The sequence below is a fragment of the Halichondria panicea genome, chromosome 5 (genome assembly GCF_963675165.1).
Source record: "Halichondria panicea chromosome 5, odHalPani1.1, whole genome shotgun sequence".
Classification (NCBI taxonomy): Eukaryota; Metazoa; Porifera; class Demospongiae; order Suberitida; family Halichondriidae; genus Halichondria; species Halichondria panicea.
In genome coordinates, this window is record NC_087381.1 from 4,554,358 (window position 1) to 4,577,734 (window position 23,377).

A 23,377-nucleotide genomic window follows, 5' to 3' on the forward strand; every position below is an offset into this window, starting at 1 on the left:
GTATTTTTGTTATGTTTGCCTCTAGAATGATGTTTATCAATAATAATAATAGTAGTGCGTATTATACCACATCATACATGTAAGAGATGTTTACGTATCAAACAAAATGATAGTCAAAATACATTATAGCACACACAATCTTATCTTACACAGGGTGCACTGTCCCACTTTAATTGTCAATGCAATGTAATGGAGGCTTTAAGATAATGGTCACAAACATAAACAATTAAAACACAGTAAATAAGACCCAATTAACTCTTCCCGCAACATTCCTTCTTTTTAGTCGAGTCTGGTTGTGTCTTACGGATATGAATAACATTTCTGTCCTGTTGCTCGAACGATTCACCTCTCATGATTTCACGAGCAATACTTTCGAATGCCTCCTCAACGTTAGTGTTATCTTTGGCACTTGTTTCAACGTAGCTCATCTCAAATTTCTCAGCCAGTTCCTGATGTGTGCGTGGGATGGTGGGTGTATAAGCCGTACACTGAGAAAGAATCAACACTGCAAGGCAATGCTACACATGCACGAAAAACAGTGTGGGGGGGGGGTGGTGCTTTAAAATATATATACACGGCACTTCACTATGTGCATACTCAATAACAAATATAATGTGAAATCCTAACTCTTAGGTGCTGGCAAAACATTTCACACCTTAGCGGCATCAGGTATGATCATCCTTTCTCTTTTCTCGTCAATTTTGTTGCCGACCATGTACTTGACGGTGTTCGGTCGTTGGTAGAGGTAGCGCTCTATGTCCCTATTCCAGTTAGTGCACCGAGTATATGACTCCTGTAGGAGTGGAGTGCAGTGTACTTTCAAATTTCTTTATGCACAGTATACAGGCAAGCAGCACACATGCTCAACAAAATAATGTCACGTATACCTCACTGTGTGCAAACATGTACAGTGTGTATAATAATGATGAATACAATGTAAACCTTACCCCATCAGTGACATCAAACACCAGAAGAATGCCGTGAGCCCCCTTGTAGAATGAGTCTGTAATCGAACGAAACCTCTCTTGGCCAGCTGTGTCCCACTGTGCGTGTGTGTGTGTGTGTGTGTGTGGGGGGGGGGGCGGGGTATTGTGTGAGAGATAGTGTAAATTGCAGAGAACTTTTGCCTAGCCTATAAACACATAATAATCATTAGTTACAAAGTCGATTTTTGAAGTTCTTCAGGCTACATTTTTTTTTAATTATTGTTGCGACCATGAGTACATATACTCTTGTTAGGACTAATGTGATATTTTAACTTTTTTGCAAGTAGCCAATTGATGCAGGCAGGCCTGAGAAACTACAAATTAACTTGGTATTGATCTTAAATTTGTATAATTTTAACTGGTACATACATGTACGTATAATAGCCTTGAGAACTTGTGGGAGTTCAATGGTCCACTTACCAGCTGTAACTCTATCTGTTTGTTGTCGACCTCAATTATCTTCGTTTTCTGTACAAGTGCAAGGAATCCAAGTAATAGTCATCTTGTAAACATTGAGCTTTTCATAAGTACGTACTACACTATACATGTACATGTACGTGAGACGTACAATAATAAAGCATTGTGTCTTAATTATCTTTTGTTTCCTGTAGAAATATGTACAAGGAACCAAAAATGTTTCGTAAACACTTCTACCATTATACGTACTGTCCATGCACTCTTACACCACTACAATAAGCCACTGATTCAAAAACAAATTATTATGCTGACTCACACACCACACACAAACACTCTACAAGCATGAACTCCACATGCACACCCCTCACAGACTCACATAGTCCACTCCTGGGCCGATGTTGGTCATGGGAGTTTCGCTAAACTTCCCCTCCTACAGAAAACAAGTGAGTGCATGGATACATGTAGCCAGTGACGGGACAAACACGCAGCTCACACAAGTACTAATCTTATCTTAATTACTAGTTAGTAATCTTCATCTTGTAGAGCTTTACGTTTCATACTACTGTATACTGTGCATGTACATGTAGAATTATCTATTCTAGCTACTGTGACAATAAGTGAGATTTCGACGTGCAAATAAGGCATTAGTGTGCGGCATTAGTGTGCATGCATGTCCTGACAATTAAGACATAATGACCTTAGCTAGCACTACAATTAGTAGCTAGGGTACACATGTACATGTACATGAATGTATACGTTCATTTAGGATACACCAGGCAAAACGTGTATGCAGATCGCATAATTATGTACATACATGTCTGATAAGAAACGGAGTGAGTTACAGCTACCAGTTACATGTGTATACATGCTGTGTACATGTATACACAGTATGTACGTAGTAGCTAGGTTGACACTTACATACTTACTTATAGGGACACTGTTATTAACATTACTGTACATATGTGACGTACAGTAGTATAATTATTGACACCATCAAAGTTTAGATCTACACTTGGGTACATGTGACTCAGGCAGGCTACTGCTCTTACCGTGTATCTCACAAGGAGTGATGTTTTGCCCACTCCTGGGTCTCCCACGAGCACAATCTTAATGAACGCATCTCTGTGGGGACTGAACAGTAGTTATACATACATGTAACAGTTGCACAAAACATCATCAGCAAATAGTTACTGCAGTAACAATAATCTTTCTGACAGAGTCAGTAACTAGTGAGGTGCTGTATACGTTCCTTAAATGCATGGAGATATGCGTGGTATATGACTTGTGCCTGAGTAAAACGACCACGTGCCCTGCTACCAACTACATTTGCACTAATGTTTATCATAAATGATGTAAAAAATAGCTGGCATAGTCCGTTACTCGGCCTGATTATGGAACAAAGGAGTCCTAATCGAGGTTCTACTGAGAGTGACATGGTACCACACCAGAGAAGGAGTGCACGAATTATTACAAGTACAGTGTATGGCCCAGATGTTATCACGTGACATCAATGTATTGAACTTGTAGTACATGTTGGACATCCTCTGATTCCACACATGGACTCAATCCTGGCCACAATAATTATACAGGTTTGCTAAAATTACTCCAGTAAATTAATTCTTCATTGATGATCGAGGCCACAAACCCCAATCAAAGGCTTTTGCAAACCTTACAGTCACAACCCACAACTAATGTTCACTTTCAATCCTATGTACCTTATAATTATACCATTATTTGAGGGTATTAATTTCAAGGATATACTTTGAGGCTTTCAAATTTTTCGCCAATTAAATATAATTATACCGTGAAATGTATACCCACAAATTATTGCATACATGCACCAAAACGCGGCTATCCACGAAAATATTACATTCGCGAAATTCTTTTATTTATATGCTCGAAATATAAATATGCACACCATTGTTCATGGAAATTAAGTCACAATAATTATATTATCGCAATGCTAAAGTTAGGTCTTCCCTACTAAATAACGAACACGATAGTACAGATCTGATACAGTTGTGGACTGGCAAGGTTACACGGTATACTTGCCAGCTATATAATGCATGTACACATTACTGTTTACTTACATTAATACATTCTGTGACAAGTCAACATCATTAACAGACTATTTCTCAAAGACAACAATACTATAACCTTAGAGGGAAAACCAATTATGTCACAACTGCTGACACTGCTGTGTACAGCCCAATTAGGATATGGCCAAAAATAGTACCTGCATGATCATCACAGAGTGACAAAAAATAGGGTGACAAAGAGATCTAGGGCATAGCAAGTAATATATAGTCATTTCAACAATGCAATGGTACGTGGTACATATAGATATACATGTACATGTACATTGTATGAATGCAATTTGTGGCTTGCATATATACAGACACGCAATTAATCGAAAAGTATGAGATATACAGTAGATTATCCGGACACCTTGGTTCCAGAGGCAGACTGGATAACCGGATAATCGAAAGGATAAACCACGCCTTGATCCCTGCACTTGTGGAGCATATGTGCATGCGCAGAAAATTAACATGCCTGTCTCTATGGTAACAGCTGTAATGCGCATGCACATAATTATAAGAGACACGCTCATTTTATTAGTCAAACTTTGAGCCTACAACAGAAAAATTGCCTAGTCGAATAATCGAGGCTCTACTGTATTTAGTAGCTGTCTTTACCATTTTCAATTATTTTCCGTATTTAAGACGACACATTTAAATATCTACAAACCCAGAGGTTGCTACGCACTGAAGTCGATCCTTGTGTCGCATATTTAGAGGGTCGTATCTAATTGGAGGTCGGTCAAGGTAACTCTACAAGCCTCGATTACAGGCCACTTAAATACATTGTTTCTAGCGGCCTCAGTGGAATTAAGGCTAGCTAGGCGGCTACTTTGACCTCTATTTAAGAACGTAACGTAAGACAACGCAGCAGTCGCTACTTCTAGAGGGCAAGATCGAGGGTGTCGCCTATTTTTAGGGTAAGCTCACATCGAATAGTTAGGCGACATAGTTGACAAACACTCAGTAGACAAACATTTTCTTTTAAGGCATCAAGAGTCAGTACATACATGTACGTATTCACTATTTTATCTACTAGTGTTAAGCTACGTACAGTACAGGTTAACATTATGGTAAGAGAAAATCGTACACATGGACTACAAACTTACACTGGTCCTTGTTGATAGGTCATTATGGTCAGCTCTAGCTCTCCCTCTCCCTCTCGTTCGCAAATTAAGCTCCCGTTTTTATGAATAGTGACTGCACAGCTAGCTAGCTATTTGCTAGCTGAGATTTGCTGAACTAGCTAAAAGGCCGTGGGGAAAGGTCTGACAAAAAAGTGGGTGGGGCTCATTCACCTTTTAGAAGGGCGCGTATTAATAAGAACACTCTTGGGTTGTAGCTAACAGCTAGCCTGCACTGCACTGCACTGTACTGGCTGAGCCTGATCATGGTGAGAAATCTCTGCTACTAGTGGTCTAGATTGTGAGAACTTTGAGTCTGACATATCTGCATGTACAATGTCATGTAACGTCTCATAAAGGTGGCCACTCTGTTAATTAACTTAATAACTGAACTCTAAATGTACCTCCTGTATGTGGCTGCCACTCTAAATGAAAGTGCCAAGATCACATAATTTCCTCCATTATATTTTGTGCTACAATGAAATTTGAAATTCTGTTGGTGTATTAGACTTTTTATGACAGAAGAATAGAGCTGCAGCATGTGCAGTCTTAGTTGTCATGATTCTGTACATCTACAATGTATCTTAATACTGGTTAAGTGGTGTAGCATATACCGTAATTGATGTAAATACAGTGCCATGTCAAGCATCAGCATAGTTTTTGAGGTCCTAAAAGAAGCATCTATACTGTTGCTGTAATTATTTTTTTCTGGCGCTTATAAAAAGGTTTGTTTGATGAGACATCAAGACAATCATCCTGCATCTTTGACTCCTTTACACTTTGAAAAATTGTCTGACCCATAGCTAGGCCACATTTATTTTCTCTAGCTGTAGAACATAAGCGCCAGCTGGACTGACTTACTGCTGTAACATTACAAAATAAATTATATTGTATGTAATTTTCGTCTAGCCTGTGTACAAGATAATAGATACGTAATGATCACTTTATTCCGCAGTACAATACACTAGTGAGGCAAGAACATGCTCACGAGGATGGTGTGTGGGGGTTAGCCTGGAGCAAGCACTCTCACACAGGTGTGTTAATTGACAAGATCTACATTATTTTTATACTAATTATGTGGTTGGTTTTTGGTGCCTCACACACGTGACATGTAAAGGTATAAAGGAGGTAAATCTTTCGGGAAATTACATGTAGTTCTGCAATTTGTATTAGGGCTGTATCTATATGAAAGAAGCGCCGCATTCTACGAAGTCTAAGCATCCGTAAGTAAGGGTTGTTTCGTATGTGATTATTATGCTACTGTAACAGTACCTTCAACCCCTCCCACGCTCACACAGGAGTGGAGACACTGGTGAGTGGGTCAGTTGACAGCAAGGTAAAGGCGTGGTCATGGGACACCAATTCAGACTCTCTGGTGGCCAAGTGGACGGCAGACGGCCATCAACTTGGAGTGGTGTCAGTGGCCATTGACCCTAGCGGGGAAGGTGAGGTCATCCCTTGCTACTGTATTATTGTGAGATTTGTAAGCTGCAGGTATGATGCCATTTATAATCAATAATTACTGTGCCCTGGCATACTATACTGTACACTGTATAGAGTTTGTGATGTCACAACTTATAGTGTTAATGTACATGTACGTAGTTGCTGCCAGCAGTGGTCTGGATGGATGTATCAAACTGTGGGAGTTAGAGACTGGGAAGCTGCTGAAGAGTATCGATGGAGGACCAGGTGGGCCGGGACTATACATTTGCATCCAGTCATTTTGGCAAGGGGGAAATGGTGTGATTTACATTTACATGTAGGTGGGGGGTCATGCTCTCCCGGTAAATGATATACACTCTGAAACGTCATGAGAAAATTGTTTTAAATCAGTCTCTAAGTTCCAATGCCGCATACAGTGATTTGCCTTTATATATTAGGGTTTGTCTTAGAAGGCAGGTTTGCAACAGTGTACATAGTATCATGATTATGCCTCGGTGCGCATGCGCAAGCGAGGTATACAGTAGTGTGTTTGTGTGTGTGTGTCTGTGTAGACTGCTACAGCTGCTCAAGGATGAATCAAGTGCAAGTAAGAGTTCCTATAGGCTTCTAGTCATGTTTACTTGGATTTTAATTCGTGGATTTGCTTCGTTCTCGAGTTGTCCTAATTTTGCTTAGTAATACTTGGAATGCCATTGCAGCCTTTTCAGAAGAGCACGTATCCAAACTTGTTTACCGAGTGTTGCTACTCTACTTAGTAGTTAGCTATGCACTAGAACGCTAGTCATTGGTAGCTGCAAGAGTGAGGGCTCTGCTGTGATGCAGCCATTAGACTTGAACTTTTGGCATCAATCGTTTTTAACAACAATCATGGTCGATCATTACCCACTCTTTGAGTTTGCATGCAGCAAAATTAATTAACGCAAAAATGTTCATCATGTGTATAGTATAACTTCATGTTATGTAGCTTTGGCGTCTCCACCGAGGCATCAGCACCTGCGATGCTTTCATTATATGGACTCGCATGACATGTGCCAATCCTAATATTAAGTACAGCGTATTAAAGTAGGTGTTAGAGTCATGTTTAGCATTTCACAGACTAACATTTAATACATAATTTATTATGCATGTTGAAATTTTACATGTATACCGGCTCCCTCTCACAGTATTACATACGCAGCTTTTAATCTTCCACCCTTCATATGCAATGGCAGTTGATGTTTGGACTCTTGCCTTCTCTGCTGACTCTTGCCAGCTTGCGACTGGTAGCCATGATGGCAAGATCAACTTGTTTAATGTGAAGGAGGGTAAGAAACAGAGTGCCCTCGACACTAGGGGCAAGTTCATCATGAGCATTGCCTATGTGAGTTGCCGGAAAGATTACTGTACACACATGATTGTAGCTTCTTCAAAAGTAATGGAAAGAAGGCTCATAATAATATGTGAATGAAATTTTTTGAGTACTGTGTAACGGGAAAACTATATGTAAACGAGTTGAATGAATTGGCAGTGACAATCCATCCTTAATTTGGCGATCCTAGGTAGAATATTCCCCATGATTATCGCCTAATCACAACTCGTACAATACAATGTCATTATACTCTTTAGTCATTGTTTCACACAGAGTCGTAATGGCAAGTTGATCGCTTCTGGGGCCATAGATGGGATTATCAACTTCTTCGACGTCAAAACAGAGAGACTGCTACATACTTTAGAAGGTTTGCACATCTATGATTGGATCACCTCTTTGTACAAGTGTGATGTACGTGTCTATACAAAATGCTTACATGATTGGAACCTGAATAGGTGCCCTTTTGTTGTTGGCTTTGCCTGAACTTCATCTACCCGTGCATGTTCAATGTATTACACACGTATCTTAGCAAGGTATAATAATTAAGAAAAGAAAGTTGATTGACGCAATGTGCTGTGCATGTATGCACCTCATCAAGGTTGGAAGGATTGGAACTATGAACTGTGCAATCTTCTTGACTTATATTCTAGACTAGAGAATAACAATGATGACTGGCCTGTACGTATCACACGCAAACACTGTCAGGTCACGCCATGCCCGTCCGGTCTCTGTGCTTCTCTTATGACTCCAGGCTGCTGGTCACTGCTTCTGATGACAGAGATATGAAGATATATGATGTGTAAGTCTGCTTCCTGCTATTGCTACAGTGTATTAAGAGTGTTAATGGAAAACACAGCTAGGTTTTTGATTCACAAGTAGTTTTCCCTCCGAGTGACGACGATGATTCGATGAAGCCATGATTGCTAATGTGACACGGAATGTTCCATGACTGTATAGAACACATAATTTATGTCATCATTTTTACATGCGGTTACGTGATAACAATAATAATTTTCTTGTGTGCATGTGCAGTGAGCATGCCATACTGGCTGGGACATTGTCTGGACACAGCTCGTGGGTTCTGAGTGTGGCATTCTCACCCGATGATAAACACTTTGTAACTGGGTTAGTTATTCGACGTACACTTGCATGTAGGCAGTATAGTTATTTACCCAGTGCGTACTATATAGTCATACAGAGAAGTACTTGTAGATTGCTTCTGAAAGTAAATCACTTAATTCCTAACACTAGCTGATCGTATCTACTTCTCTTCAGCTCCAGTGACAAAACAGTTAAAGTGTGGGACTCCAGTACCAGGCAGTGCTGCCACACCTTCAAAGAGCACGGCGACCAGGTTAACATTTTCATTTTCATGCTTGCATGCATGTAGCCTCGAATCCAGGTCACTTGCATATAATTATATACACTGTTCGCACGCGCCAAGATTCTAGTAAATTTTCAGTAAGTAAAATTGTTGACATGAACGGATATCCACGGCTGTTTATAAAAAAAGAATGTCAATGCTAGCTAAGCCTATACTGTCACATTTCCTGTTTTCAACTAACCATGCATATATCAGGAAGTTGGAGACACTAGACAGTAATGGGTGTACTGCTGCTGATATGGCCAGAACGTATGGGCACTATGCCTTGGCTAGCTATGGAGGCGTTTGAAGTACGGATAGAGTAGACAGCCACCACATGTGGATATTACATTGCTGTAATTTAGTGCCTCGAGCTGTTGTCCTTTGGACCGATTCTTGCTTCCCCAAGCAAGAGAGAACAGCACTAGAAGCTATGATCACTAATGTGACACGACTGTATTTACAGAATATAAAGTATATACTAGTAGAAATTTACCATAGTATGTCGATCACTGTGTACACATGCATGCATGCATGACAATAAAAATATGTTGTTTGTTGGGTAGTGCGTAGGTTTACATGCGCAAAACAATCCATCTTTTCAAACGGCCTGGATTCGAGGCTAGCCTGCACAATGACACGATAGCCCATGTAGCCGTAGTAGCTGCGTGTTACAGCACAGATACAGGGTTTCATGCACAACACTGCACTACGTGTTGTGTCCAGTGTCCTCTATAAAGATTTGATTTTTTCACAGGTGTGGAGTGTGTGCTACAATGTCAATGGAACTAAGATAGCTTCAGTCTCAGACGATAAAGCACTGTATGTGTATGGCTGTCCTCATGAATAAACCGTCACGTTGTACGTATAATTACCGTATATACATGTATGTTGGAACACCAATGCAAGTTGCATGGTCAAGTGCACCCCAATTACGTAAACAAAATTAATTTGGTAGTAGTTTTTAGCATCCAGACTTATTTGTGGCCAGACATAAACATTGTTTGCATTGTACATGCTAAGTTTAAAATTACTTGGTCTCATGTCTCATGCTGTACTACACTGTACTCAATATAATTATAGCACCTGAAACATGCATGCAAGCATAATTATTTCATGTACGGAATTTCGATTATATATACATGTAGGCCAATGTACCTAGTTTCAATCATGCATGCTGAGAATAATTTATAAAACAGATGTCTAAAATAATGGCATCAATGTCCATTTTTGGTAAAGATCATTACATTAAGTTTTGATATAACGACGTTTTTCATGGCAAAAAATGCTGAAGGTGAATATTATGGCTCGTTCACGTCAGTAAGATAACACTAGCTGAGAATCATGATTATATTAATGTCGTGTGTCAGTTGTGTGCTGTGCTTATGTCTACGTTAATTTCGTCTATAATAACATTTTTTGGATTTTAGGTATTGAGAATAATGGGTGAAAAAGCATAGGATCACCAAAAAACTGGGATCCAGAAATGCTGACAGTGCAGAAAGTGAAATAAAGTGATCATTACCTAAATTTCACTATATTGTCAGAGAGCTAGCTAGAGATGGACATTCCAGACCCGAAGAGTGGTGTGCTTTCTGGATTACTGGATTACCTTAGTAGGTATAGCTTGGTTATTGTATAGTCAATACCACACATAGCCTTATAATTTTGCAGCCTCCAAGTTGGAAGTGAGAGACGTCTCCCTAACGGAAGAATTGCCTGCCTCTGTGTCACAGATGCTAGCCTGGGAAGAAGTGAGGAATTGTGTTCAGATGGGTGTCTACGTATAAACCAGAAGAAGTTGCACTCCAAAGTTTCGTATGGAGGGCTGCTAATTAATAATAGATCTATATACTTTACTACCATGCATTTTTAAAGTTCCTGGTGTACTCGCGTAGTGTAGAGTATCTTTCATAGATCGACGTGTCACTGTTTTCATAACGATTCTCACAGACTAATGGTTGTAGTTTACCTAGTGACCTGAAAGAGTTCTATCGGACTAACAATGGACTAACACTCACTTGGAAGTACCTGTACAATGGTAAGTTTGGTAATGTACAGTGCTATTCTTGCTTAATATTTACACCGCTGATTTGTTTACTGAAGAAATCACTTTACTTTTCAAAATGTAAAAGCTTGTACACACTGCATGGTTTATAATTGTGTCTGCATTATGTGAGCATTCAAAGACCTTAATGCAGATGTGGTTCATGATATTGGTCGATTAAATGTGAACAGTATACAAGAACTTCATTTGCTGGGAGGTCAAACTCAAACCGACATTTTTTTCTCTCAAGAAGGGAGTCTCATTTCAGCTAGACAACCCTCTCTCAATGATCTGGATACTCCATTATCGTCAGGTGGGATGATGGGAGTAAACTAGATGCCAAATGCATGTGTCTTCTACTGTAAGCTATGATAAAAGTAGGGGTACACATGGTGCACAAGGCTCATAGCCCATTTCTGTGGCTGATGACGTCATTAAATGTTGGATATGTTCGGCATATAAGAAACTATAGGTTTGTGTATTCATACTCGGGTTCAATCGAGATCAATCGTGGTATACTGGTCGATCAAGGGTTCAAAACTTGCTCTAGCTGCTTTCCACTTCAGCGGTTTCGCTCTAAACTCTCAGTACAGGTATACTCTATAACACAAGACTATCTGAACTACTTCTCATCCCACAGCGAGCTTACTTTAACTATGCTTTCTACACAGTGACGACCCACCACAAGAACGATCATTACAAACACAAATTTAGATGTCAGCTTGCTGCGTCTCTACCCCTAGCGCTTCTATTTAAACTCAAAATAATTATGTAGTCTACATATCAACACAAGCTAGAGTTTCTGGACCACTTAGCAAGTTCTACACTGTCTATAGAATACACAAACCTAGCTATTTCATTTTGTTCTATAATGCATAAAATAAACATTCCCCCTACAAACAACAACCACATTAGATAGATGGAGCCCCAGTTTGAGTGGACGCTGCAAGACATTCATTTTAGACTATTGTCCATCATGTGGACATGTGTGTCTGGTCTATAATTTGGAGAATGACGCAGGTACAGTCACATAATTATATTGTAGAGGTTATAATTATTGCGGAATAGCAGCCTTTCTGCAGCATGCGTGCATCCGATATTAAATTCGTGGGTATAAATGTTCGCGGTACATGCTTATTCAGCGAAAACGCGAACATTTCTACCCTTGAAATACATTTCTACCTCTTCAAATTAGCACACCTGCATGTAGTATCATAATAATGGTGTAATACATGCATGACTGTGTTCAATTGCTCACTACATGTATAGATTATAACTTATAATTATTGCTGTTTCCAAGATTGTAGGTACTGGTTGTTGGACCTCTCCCTGTGTTGGCATCCTCTCTCAACCACCTTTTCTGACTACCTGCGTTTGGCCGTTGTCCACCTTGCACTGGTGCAGTGGCCTTATGCACTCACCATCCTCGGACTAAGCCCTCAGTGGGAGGTTGGTGGATAAACTTTGAGTTTGGTGTATTGAACATAATTATACACATAGCGTTGGTTCCGAATGTTCATTCCCAAGCGTCTCGAGATTGACTTGGAACTGTCTGCTCTGCAGACCAACAGTACCAGTATCGCTCACACTACATTGGACACGTCAAAGATTGTTATTGTGAAACCCTCTAAAGAAAAGAAGTGAGTTATTAATTAAAATACAATTAACCTAGCGTTATTTCCCGATCAGCCTGTGAGGACGAGGCTAGTATTATACTTGCTATTAGGAAATCACTCAGGCACAGCTAGGGTTGCATGTGGAATATAATTATTTAGTAATTCATTACACGTTGAACCTGTACGGATATTTTGCAGGTCAAAAGTGGAGATCAGGCCCACACAGGGAGTGCAAGGACATAATAACTGAACATACATGTAATTCGATCTATTAATAATTGTATAAATTGCTGCACATACTGGTAATATAAATATCCAACAAATCAGAACGACCAGATAGTTTACTGTCTTCAGCACAACTCTTACATATGTCGGGACTAAAGAATGGTGCATTCCGATAATGATACAGCAGTCCTGTGGTGGGTGCCACAGAGTTCATATTGTATCCACCCACGTAGCGTGCCACAGAGTGTATGCTAACCATGTCAACATTTTGCGGTTTTACGATAAATTTCCATCTTCCGAGGCCAACTGTTTCGGGTATTGGAAATGGTTTAGTCCGATACGTGTTTGTTACGAACTTAGGCTTTTCCACCTGTACACTAGAATTTGGGCAAGTATATTTGCCATATTGTTCTTTACCAGGGGTTGTCATCATAGCCGAGTGCTTGAACTGGAATGCTCCAACTTTGCTTGAATCTATAGATGAAACCATATCGATAATGTTTGTGTGAGACTGGGGGACAATTACCTCGTCAATATCAGTCATAGCAAGGTACTTAACACGATGCATGTTACGATACACACAATCCCGAATGGCCAGCAGTTCACCATAGTAACGCAAATCATAATAGGTCAACTCAGATACTGTCATATTGATGGCTTCGATGAGTCCTAGTGTTTCATACTCCTGAATAACTTGCATAACTTCGATCGAAGGATTCTCACGGTAGTACAGGGTAAACCATTTTGCACCCAAAACACGGTACCTTTCTACTGCCTCCACAATCACTTCCCTTTTCCAGCTTGCAGCCTGATAGAGTGGTGACTGAAAGCAAACCCCGAGGGGTACCTCTTTAACAAGTGGAGAGCCTGGTGTGTAATTTTCATACCTACTGTCTAGTATATCCATCCATTCAGTTCTCGGTGACTCACAGGTCGAGGAAGCTGATAGTATGACTTGAATAGGTAAGATATTAGAGTCCTCAAGCGTACAGGCAAAACGATGTGATAAACAACGTTTGCTACTATTTTCATCTGCTGCGCTAAGCTTTTCATTAAATGTTTCCTTAGTTAGGCACTTCTCACCACCATCTGGGTACTGGACAAGGCAGTAGTAGTGTGTCTCTGCTGCATGATGCTTTTGATACTGACATCCAAGAATTGCTACCATCCGTTGGCCTTGCCTGAAGTCGAAAAAAGCTGATACTATTTCCGTATTTTGACGAGTTGATACTAACACTGTTCCCTTGTATTCATGACGTAAAATCGTTGACTTGGGCTTATTATAACCACGTGTTGATGTTTTACTATCCATCGATGCAATGTTCGATCTTCTATTCTCAATTGTTAGTGAGTGTTGAAATTGGGCTTGTTCGACTACATCTACATTTGGTGCTTCAGCAATAAATTTACTGCTGCGTTTTTCTCTATGCATCATGGACGTAAGAAAGTAGTAAGGTAGACACAGCACACTCACAGTGAGTGCAACATACACTAGCTTTGCTCTCTTCATCTGAAAACAATTGACGTATTATTATCACATAATTATAATAATAATAATTATGACAGGCAAAATTATACATTATTATGTTTGGGAACCACTGCTTTGACAGGGTTTGTTCCATCTGTAATTAGGGTGTGGCATGGCTATGAATGATTTCGAAATCTTGTACGCTAGATCACCTATAGCCGGTCCGCGTCCTGTCATGAAGAAGTTCGTCTCGGGGGACCAAATAATAAAGGGCACAATCATAGATAAAAGAGACGAATGGATAGGAAACACTTAGCGCCTCGAAAACTATCCGCGTTTCCCCCGGGATTCATTTGAGGCCGCCTACTGTACATGGAAAAAAATGGCCAAAAACACAAAAAAAAGAGACAAATGATTGTCTTACTGTCAGTGTGAGAACCCTGCTGCTGAACTTTTACTTTTGTTTAATACTTGAGGCTATATGACACACAGTACACTACTTATATAGGTTGTTCTAGCTGTATTATAGGTGTTATTGGTACAAGAAACATCCTAAGTAGTGAAAGCAATGTTTCTGTATCTCTAGCTACTTCTTAGCAATCCCAAAAAAGTTTCTGTTATTTCCAAATGATACCTAGTATAAAGGGACATTAAATTGAAGTGGTAGGGAGACTTGGAAAGGTCTGAATTTTTCAAAACAGCCATAGAAGTAGTTTTCCTGGGGGTTTGGGAGCGAAACACAGCTGTATCTTAGCTCAGTGTGTGTATTTTATATGCAGCTTATGGGATCACGTGATCCGTTTCCTATCCATTTCTCTCTTTTGTCTATGATGGCATGGCAGACATAAGAAAGGCTTACAATTTTCGATCGTCCTCAGTGCAGTTTAGTCAGGATCCCTAGCTGATTAATGGTACAGTTCAGTAGATTTAAGATATTTAGTGTTCATCCACTCTGGATCCGATCCTAGGATCCTCTGCCTACTTTCTTCTACAGTGGGTGTGTACCAGGGCTAGAACGCCAGGGTCAATAGGGTCACTTTTAATGAAGGATTAGTTCTGGGTTCTTGACCTTTGCTGCATATACAGCTTAGCTATAGCGCTTCTGTTTTTTATTTGCCTGCTTGGAAAGCTTATATACCTAGATCTATCCAGTGCAGCAAGCCAGTACATCAAAATTTATACCCTAGCCACGGATAGCCTCTAGTCGGGCGCCGCCGCCCTCTACCGTTGCCCGGAAGGAGGTCGGGAATCAAACAACAGAACAAAACTTTTGTTCTGTTGTTCGAAATCCAACAATTCCACCAGCTGCAATCCCATATAGAATAAATGATATTCATGATACTATTGCGTAACAGGCCAGAACAAAACTGTGGATAGGCTTGATTCCCGACCTCCTTCAAGGAGGGCGGCGGCGCTCGACTAGATAGCCTCCTTCACCGGCCTTCAAGCGAAAAGAAGAAGTGCGGCCTGGGATCGAGGCTATGGCACGGAAGGCTTAATTTCCATATGTTGTGGTTTCAAAGAATGCAATAATAGGTCAAGGTTGCAATCCTGGATCTCCTCTCTCAAGCTGATTCCTCTGGGGTGCGATAGCTCAACCGATTTCTGTTGTGATTATAAAGAGGATCAAGCTAGGTGGTGTACCGTATAAACTCAGTCCGGGGCGTGAGGGTAAACTCAGTTTTACATGTAAAACATAGCCATAGGGCCACGTGGTATTTTAATTAGTGACCTTTTGACCCTGGCATTCCTCCTCCGCGATCCGAGTGTGTGTTTACATGTGCAGTATTTAGAAATCAAAGAAAGTCTTGTGCTTGAAATTAGAGCCCTTTACTTAGCCGGGATACCAGGAGGAGAGACCATTTTAAGGGATATTGGCAGGTATGGATACATAATAATAGTACATTAATGTAGTCTGAGTCTACTTGGGCGGAGCCCGACCGTCCCTGACGCGACAGGAGGTCGGGTTTCAAGCCTATGTCAGGATTTGTCTTTGCTGCAACTATAGTTGCAGCCCAATCAGATTGCAGCATTTCTACTGTGGTCTGTGTCACGTCCGGTTGCGCAACCTCAAGCAAGGTAAAATTGATTAACACCCACTTCAGAATAATAATATTCATAGAATAAAATGATTACCGTATAGTGGGTAATTTTCGGGGGACAAAATATTCGTGACACTTGTGGGTAATATTTTCGTGATTGGAGCTTGCACTGCAGGTAAAGGTAGGCAAGGTCGCTTTATTCGTGGGTAAAATTTCGTGGTCAGACCTCCAACCACGAAAACCACGAATATTTGCCCCACGAAAATTACACGCTATACGGTATTCATTGCTGCTTATCAGCGTGTTACATAATTCAACAAGACAAATCCTGACATAGGCTTGAAACCCGACCTCCCGTCAGGGACGGTCGGGCTCCGCCCAACTAGTCTGAGTCTAGACTCCAATCTAGGGATTGGGACTGGTTAACTGCCAATCAACGAGTTGTTCTCATTACCGAAATCGGTAATGACCGCAATGTCATGTGACATATTTCTCCCACGTAATTTGTTGTACTTGGGCTGGGTCTTATGTTGTGTTAGATAAACCACGGGACATAACCCACATTCACTGCAACTTTAGTCAACCGCACAAACAACAAGGTGATGTCATACAACTAATTAAAATTCCACTAGAACAACTCGATGATTGGCAGTTGACCAGTCCCAATCCCTAGGATAGACTGGCCAGTGAGTCTAGTCTGAGTCGTGTTTCGCATGATTGCATACCGTACTTATTCAATTTAAGGCGACACTTGATACGAAGCCAGAGGTCGTTTAGGTTGAACAATTATGTTGAAGTCTAGATGGGCGTGGCCCGCCTCCAATTAGTACGCGATGCAGCAGAACGAATGCAACCTGTCTCCCTTTTGGAGGCGGGCCACGCTCGTCTAGTTGAAGTCCTGGTGTCACATCTAATTGGAGACTACTCTACTATCCTCAATTACAGGCCGCTTAATGCATTGTTTCTAGCGGCCTGGAATCATGGTTTGATCTCTAGATCTATTTAGGACACGACATAAATTTTTTTTGTCAATAACGGATCAGTTGCTACTTTTAGAGGTCAGAAAATTGCCTAAGATCGAGGGTGTCGCATATTTTGAGGGTCGCCTTAAATCAAATAAGTACCGTATATCTTCTAATTTATCGGACAGCAAAAAATAATTATTTTGGAAATTGTCCGGGTATAATTGGAACAGATTTTTATAGAGCATGCAAAGTGTCCGGAATAATTAGAACAAGCAAGCAGCTGCATGCGAGCTAGCTAAGTTTAATAGAACAAGGTACGACTGAATAGTTGCAATAGCTATCTAAAACTAGCTCTCAAAGCTATCTAACTGCAGCACTCTAAGTCTTACTTGCCGTCTATGAATGAAACTCAACTTTTCAAGGGTATTGTCCGGATATTTAAAACAAATGTAATATTAAAGCACTGGATTGTCCGTTGTATTAGAACAATGAAAATTGCCCAAAAGAGTGTCCGGGTAATTAGAAGTGTCCGATAAATTAGAAGATATACGGTACTGCCCTTTGCAGCTCACTAGGAAGTTTAGGGAAAATAGTAAATTGCAAAAAACCACTTGAGATAAGTGTAACAGTTTACATAAGTAAACCACAATACTATAGAGCCCTAAGGGACCAAGTTTAAATTTTGGAATAGACCAGATCTTTATGTTTTGTTGTTGTAGTTTTTCACGCTATTTGTTGTAGCTCACGTAAGCTCACGTGAAGTTTTGGCAAATAGTATTACTGTAATACGGTAATTAGATTGAAGCTACATGACATTTAGTCTCATGAATCAACCGCCCTTCCATGGGAGGGCGGTTGATTCATGAGACTACATGACATTATATTGGGAGCAGGTTTAATAGTTGTCCTTCGCGAGAAGGTTACTAACCAGAGGAGGAATACCAGGGTCAATAGGGTCACGTTTAGTTCTGGATTCTTGACCTTTGCTGCATATAGCAGCTTAGCGGTTCTGTTCTTTATTTGCCTGCTTAGAAAGCTTACTATACCTAGATCTATCCAGTGCACAAAATTTATATCCTTAGCCACGGAAGGCATATCTTGTGGTTTCGAAGAATGCAATAAGGTTGCAATTAAAATCCTGGATCTCTTCTCTCAAGCTGGTTTGTCTGGGGTGCAATAGCTCAACCAATTGCTGTTGTGGTTTTTATAAGCTAGTGGTGGTGATTAAACCTGCACCCAGGGGCGCGAGGGTAAACTCAGTTTTATATGTAAATATAGGGCTGTGTGGTGTTTTAATTAATGACCTTTTGACCCTGGCATTCCTCCTCTGGTTACTAACACTATAGAGTATCCGACTAGAAAAACATTTGCAATGTGAAAAATTGCTAGGATTGGCCAGGGGAACCACAAAAAAGCGTGGGAACAAGAAATCAGACGAGAGCATAACTCCAATCCGTTACAACGTCAATCACATGTATACTGGTAGTTTTCCCATGTTTTCCCAGCCAATATGCCACGCAATTTTTACTGGTGGAGTGATGACCAATCCCTATATATATTTATTATACATCCATTTTAGAATGTGGGGCACATAATCATGATGATTTGTGATGAATTGATGTTCCTAATACATGCAGTGTTGAGCACAGGTACACACAGTCCATCCATGCGTAGTAACATGCACGGACCGTACTGGTGACTGCATGGAATGATGTGGTGGATGGAAGCTGATAGGTGGATCTGGAACACAGTCTATTATTTAATATACTATGTATTGTACATGTTCATGACGTTGTAACGGATTGGAGTTATGCTCTCGTCTGATTTCTTGTTCCCACGCTTTTTTGTGGTTCCCCTGGCCAATCCTAGCAATTTTTCACATTGCAAATGTTTTTCTAGTCGGATTCCCTTTCTTTTTCAGTACAGTTTACGTATCATGACATGCATAAGTGGAACGTCAAGAGGCAGTACAAGAAGAGAAGACAGGACTAATCAGATATCTTCTCGAATATCTCTGGACTAATAATTATAGTATAATGAGTAATAATTTATTACTTGATAATTATGTTGAATTTGCGAATCAGTATTAAATGACAGCCATTTTAAGAGCATGATATCTAGCCAGTGCATATAGCATGCCTGTCAGAGAAAGGGAGCTAGAGCTGAACAGTGTGAAGAAAAGGAACACCTCAGGCTCTGGAAAAGCACTGCTGCACTGATTTTAGGAGGACGGTTTATTAGCCACGCCTATCTATTATTATTGGCCACAACGCAATTGCTGAGTCATTAAAGATGGCGGAATTGTCTAGGTAAGAGAAATAGAGACTGAGAGGTCATCTGCCTCGTGGAAGCAATCGCAAATCTGAAGAAGCGCTTTGTAATCCAGGTTGTAGTCGTTTGGAAACCCTGTGCAGAATGTCCTGGAGATGGCTGTACTTGGAGTAAATGCTGGGCAAGAAACTTACTTACTTACTTACTTACTTACTTACTTACTTACTTAGTCAGTCAGACAAAGAGCGGTGAAACGTCGAAATAGTGCAATTTTTAAAATGAAAATATTTATTCATTAAAATGTTTATGGATTATGAAATGAGAGATACAAAGAGAGAAAAGGCTAAATAAACTATCTGTTCAGCCAGTTTCTTGATGTGGCCTTTCCCTGCAGAGATAGAACAGTTTGAACATGAGTCAAAATAATTGAAATATTGCTAAACACAGGCAAACCCACTGCCAATCCTATGTAAAACCTACTGGTTTTACTAATACATGTATTATAATGATTGTAGCATGTGACATTTGGGATTTTCCCTTTGATCACATGAGTCCCTACATATCCATTTTTATATTAGATCCACAAGATCACTGTTAAAACTTAATTATGGAAGATCTAACTTGCACTGTGTGCTGGGACGTCTACACAGCCCCGAAAATTCTACCTTGCTGCCACTCGTTTTGTCTAAAATGTTTGCAAAGGATTGTTAACAAAGACCAAACACCATTAAGCCTAGATCCACCAACTTGTGATCAATCCGAGGATCCCTCTCAGCCCTTGATAGCAAGAATCACACCATGCCTTGAGGAAACTGAAAGTGACGAGCAAGAACTAGCATATAAAAAAGACGGTAACATGTTTCTTCCGAGAGAATATGACACACTGAAAGATGATACTACAGATCTAGCCTCGACTCTAGCCCCTTGTAGCCTCGACTCCAGCCCCTTGAATAGCCTTTCTCAGCGGCTTGAAATCGAGGCTACTACAGATCTACTGTTCCCCACTAAATCAGAAGAACTTACCGTTGACCATGGAATGTTAAGCGAAATTGAGATCACATGCCCTGTGTGTAAAGAGAAGCATGTTTTGGCTGCTGGTGGGGTTAACGGCTTAGCAGATGACTGTGAAATTAACTGCAGGCTTGAGCAAAGGAGTGTACAGCAATCACTGACGAATAAAGCATTTCAATGTGCCCTCTGCTCTAGTGAGGATGCCGTTACACTCTACTGCCCTGATTGTGGGTTCTTGTGCGACTTTTGTGCTGGCGCTCACGAAAGGCAGTCCCAATACAAGGGTCACCATAGTAGATCATGTGACGAGCTGAGTTCCGAGACATTTATCGGCCATAAAAAAGCAAGAAATTGCGAACTGCACAATTATGCAGATTTCATATTTTTTTGTAATGACTGCAAAACAGCTTTGTGCCCAAAGTGTGTAGTAGGGGGGGCTGTAGATCACCGTGCACATGATTATGTTCAGCTGGAAGATTCCGATCAATACCATTCAGACCAGTCTCGCTCATTGACAGAAGCTAGCAGGGACACTCTTGAGAAATACCGTCACTACAAAGATTATATTCAAAGAGTTGAGAAGGAATTCTTATCAAGCACACACTCAGATGTGCTGAACAAAACAATTAATGAGCGATTCGATTCCTACATTGAGATGATTCAAAAGAAACGGCAAGTACTCCTCGATCAAGTAGAAGAAGAATCTCTCTCATCAAAGAAGGCATTGTGGGCACAGAAAGAGCAAGTTGATCGTACAATCACAGCAATCGAGAGTGGGATCAAATTTGCCGAGCGAGTACGCACAGTACACAATCTTCTGGACCGTATTGAGATGAATTCACAAGTGATTGCTCGAATGAGCAGTGTAGACTCATCATGGAAGCCTTCTCGCATCAAGCCTCCTCTTGTTCTCAAACCAACTGAGAAGTTTATACCTTCTCCTGTTACCCTCACAACAATTTCAGATTCTAATATTTCTCTCGAAACCGAAAAACCGTCCGTTTGTCAGCATGAACTAGTGGTAGTAAAGTTTTCCATCCCACCCTTGAGTAAGCCACATATGCGAATCCTACACGGGAAATCACGACAAATACTGGATGAAAATGAAGTGGTATTCTATGATTCGGAGGAAAAACATTGCTACAACTTAGAGTTTGTGCCTCGAGTTGCTGGGGAGCATGTGGTTGTCATAGAGTTAGCTGGTACTCTAATTGCTGAAAAGACCTTCAATGTAACGGGGACACCTCGATATGGGAACACTGTCCAATGTGGGCCTGACTGGACTGTTGGGTTGCCAAGGAAACAGCTAGGTAGGGTAACAAGTCTGAGTAAGCAACTTGGATATGATGTAGTGAATGTAAAGTGGGGGGACGATGAAGAGACTTCACACATGTGGGGTAAAGATGGAGAGCATGACATTGAGCTTGTCCCGGAACTTTAATCTAATAATTTTTATACCTAGGCCTTGAGTGTAAAGAGTGCTAACGTACATGCAATAATAATTATACAATTCATGCTTACTGTAATGACTTTGCTAGTTAGTTATTCACTTAGTCATTTCCTGTTCTTAATGTTTCCTGTGTTGTAATGTTTACTGTTTAATTGTACATGCGCATGAGTTCTTATTACTAGTTAACACTTCTTTTGTATATTGCTTTGTGCTCTAGCCCGGCGTCCTGCTCCTAGCGGCGCCCTTTGTGTATGGGAGCCTCTGCTCCACTGTCTTTGTTGTCTTAGTATTTACCGTCTATGTTTTGTGCATACAGTTAGTTGATCCATGGTTGAATGTTTTAAATCTTATCTTGAACTGCCGCACGCTGCTCGGTGCACGAACTCAACAATTGGCGACGAGGATAAAAACAGGCTCCCTAACCTACCTCTCGAAGAATGGCAGCTTCTCTAGGACACATTGGCTCTTTTAACTCCACCGTCGAGGACTGGACTGGATACACAGAGCGCATAGGGCACTATTTCCTAGCTAATGGAATCACAGATGCTACAAAGAAACGCTCCATTCTGCTCACTGCCTGTGGGCCTACAACCTATCAACTCATCAGGGATCTTCTCTCTCCTGTCAATCCCACAGAGAAGTCGTTCGATGAACTAGTCGAGCTAGTCAAAGAACATCAAGACCCCGCCCCTTCAATAATCCTGCAACGGTATAATTTTTTCACGAGGAAGCAGCACTCCACGGAAAGCATTGCAGTCTACACTAAGACTCCCGGAAGTGTGTATTACACAGTTCATTTGCCAATTTATATGGGCCCTTATGGGAGATAATGATATTCATAGTTCGCAGTAGTATCAAAAACAGTAACACTGCTTTTGTCAAGGATAACTTTTCACCAGTAGGTGCCTACCACTATTAAATGATATACAAATAATGCTGAATAAATAAGCTACTGAATAATATAAAAATTAAGTGGTAAAAAAGTACTGAATTGCTGCATTGTATGAAAGAAAACTGGTGATATTTATATTTTCTGTGACTTTGATTTCCGGGCAAATTAGTAATGGGGGTGCTGGAGAGATACAGATAGGCCTAGACTATAGACAACACTGGTAACTACAAGTAGACCAAATAAGAACACTAATGACCCAGGTTTGACTAAGATACAACAAAGTAAACATTGACAAAAATGAGTAAGTTTAGCTCTTGCCTACTTGCCACTTGAGTGTCCAGAGTTTCTTGAAACTGCCTAGATAGCTAATATAATGCTAGAAGTTAGTATTTGCAAAGAAATAAACAGCATCCGCTTTGCCAATATTTTTTTATAGCAGGTCTTGTGTTCTAACATAGGCCAGTTTATTGGATATATCCTGTTTGGACTGACTTTGATTTCTGGGCAAATTAGTACTCCCCAGTTCTGGATCCTAATTTTCCTGTGGCCAGTTCATGAATACTATATCTACTAGTACTGTGACTCTGGAACCTGGCTTGCACTTCAGGACCTGGGTATTGATGCTGGAAAA

The 23,377-nt window shown here is 40.5% G+C and overlaps 4 protein-coding genes across 13 annotated transcripts; 3 read left to right on the plus strand and 1 right to left on the minus strand.

The window, feature by feature from the left end:
• Positions 1-27: 27 nt before the first annotated feature.
• LOC135335762 (uncharacterized) lies at positions 28-4,756 on the minus strand. Of its 2 annotated transcripts, none has more exons than XM_064531310.1 (7): positions 4,591-4,756; positions 2,453-2,525; positions 1,780-1,833; positions 1,407-1,454; positions 948-1,043; positions 656-793; positions 28-449 (listed from the first exon to the last, which is right to left on the minus strand). In XM_064531310.1, exons 1-7 carry the CDS (start codon positions 4,611-4,613, stop codon positions 252-254), a joined length of 630 nt encoding a protein of 209 aa, XP_064387380.1. In that variant the 5' UTR covers positions 4,614-4,756; the 3' UTR covers positions 28-251. The 2 variants fall into 2 exon arrangements, with proteins under 2 accessions (XP_064387380.1, XP_064387379.1); XM_064531309.1 differs by having other exon boundaries at positions 2,453-2,534.
• A 17-nt stretch (positions 4,757-4,773) lies between these two features.
• LOC135335760 (superkiller complex protein 8-like) lies at positions 4,774-9,662 on the plus strand. The gene is made up of 10 exons (XM_064531302.1): positions 4,774-4,874; positions 5,561-5,639; positions 5,904-6,050; positions 6,208-6,294; positions 7,260-7,408; positions 7,670-7,763; positions 8,102-8,195; positions 8,429-8,521; positions 8,672-8,750; positions 9,517-9,662. Exons 1-10 carry the CDS (start codon positions 4,872-4,874, stop codon positions 9,607-9,609), a joined length of 918 nt encoding a protein of 305 aa, XP_064387372.1. The 5' UTR covers positions 4,774-4,871; the 3' UTR covers positions 9,610-9,662.
• LOC135335761 (tubulin polyglutamylase complex subunit 2-like) lies at positions 9,517-12,771 on the plus strand. Of its 5 annotated transcripts, none has more exons than XM_064531304.1 (9): positions 9,517-9,620; positions 10,190-10,375; positions 10,434-10,513; positions 10,713-10,800; positions 10,949-11,119; positions 11,722-11,826; positions 12,107-12,255; positions 12,307-12,446; positions 12,621-12,771. In XM_064531304.1, the coding sequence occupies exons 2-9, from the start codon at positions 10,321-10,323 to the stop codon at positions 12,670-12,672; spliced, it is 840 nt and encodes a 279-aa protein (XP_064387374.1). In that variant the 5' UTR covers positions 9,517-9,620; positions 10,190-10,320; the 3' UTR covers positions 12,673-12,771. The 5 variants fall into 5 exon arrangements, with proteins under 5 accessions (XP_064387374.1, XP_064387375.1, XP_064387376.1 ...); XM_064531305.1 differs by having other exon boundaries at positions 10,961-11,119; XM_064531306.1 differs by lacking the exon at positions 11,722-11,826.
• Positions 12,772-15,625: 2,854 nt separating this feature from the next.
• On the plus strand, positions 15,626-22,201 carry LOC135335755 (uncharacterized). 5 transcript variants are annotated; one of them, XM_064531297.1, is made up of 2 exons: positions 15,626-15,750; positions 19,972-22,201. In XM_064531297.1, exon 2 carries the CDS (start codon positions 20,001-20,003, stop codon positions 21,843-21,845), a length of 1,845 nt encoding a protein of 614 aa, XP_064387367.1. In that variant the 5' UTR covers positions 15,626-15,750; positions 19,972-20,000; the 3' UTR covers positions 21,846-22,201. The 5 variants fall into 5 exon arrangements, 3 of the variants coding, with proteins under 3 accessions (XP_064387367.1, XP_064387368.1, XP_064387366.1); XM_064531298.1 differs by lacking the exon at positions 15,626-15,750 and adding an exon at positions 15,764-15,786; XR_010394608.1 differs by lacking the exons at positions 15,626-15,750; positions 19,972-22,201 and adding exons at positions 15,793-15,996; positions 18,760-19,561.
• The last annotated feature ends 1,176 nt before the right edge of the window (positions 22,202-23,377 follow it).

What these genes read in the sequence shown, in the direction of transcription:
- LOC135335762 (XM_064531309.1), bottom strand. Translation starts at nt 4,613, where the DNA reads ATGACCTATCAACAAGGACCAGT. An exon ending in ACCTATCAACAAGGACCAGT is followed by an intron (nt 2,535 to 4,590) that starts GTAAGTTTGTAG and finishes ACTACTGTTCAG; the next exon opens with TCCCCACAGAGATGCGTTCA. An exon ending in TCGGCCCAGGAGTGGACTAT is followed by an intron (nt 1,455 to 1,779) that starts GTGAGTCTGTGA and finishes GCACTTGTACAG; the next exon opens with AAAACGAAGATAATTGAGGT.
- LOC135335760 (XM_064531302.1), top strand. An exon ending in TCATCATGAGCATTGCCTAT is followed by an intron (nt 7,409 to 7,669) that starts GTGAGTTGCCGG and finishes TGTTTCACACAG; the next exon opens with AGTCGTAATGGCAAGTTGAT. An exon ending in TCAAAGAGCACGGCGACCAG is followed by an intron (nt 8,751 to 9,516) that starts GTTAACATTTTC and finishes ATTTTTTCACAG; the next exon opens with GTGTGGAGTGTGTGCTACAA.
- LOC135335761 (XM_064531304.1), top strand. Translation starts at nt 10,321, where the DNA reads ATGGACATTCCAGACCCGAAGAGTGGTGTGCTTTCTGGATTACTGGAT. An exon ending in AGATGCTAGCCTGGGAAGAA is followed by an intron (nt 10,514 to 10,712) that starts GTGAGGAATTGT and finishes CGATTCTCACAG; the next exon opens with ACTAATGGTTGTAGTTTACC. An exon ending in TTGGAAGTACCTGTACAATG is followed by an intron (nt 10,801 to 10,948) that starts GTAAGTTTGGTA and finishes GAGCATTCAAAG; the next exon opens with ACCTTAATGCAGATGTGGTT.
- LOC135335755 (XM_064531297.1), top strand. Translation starts at nt 20,001, where the DNA reads ATGGAAGATCTAACTTGCACTGTGTGCTGGGACGTCTACACAGCCCCG.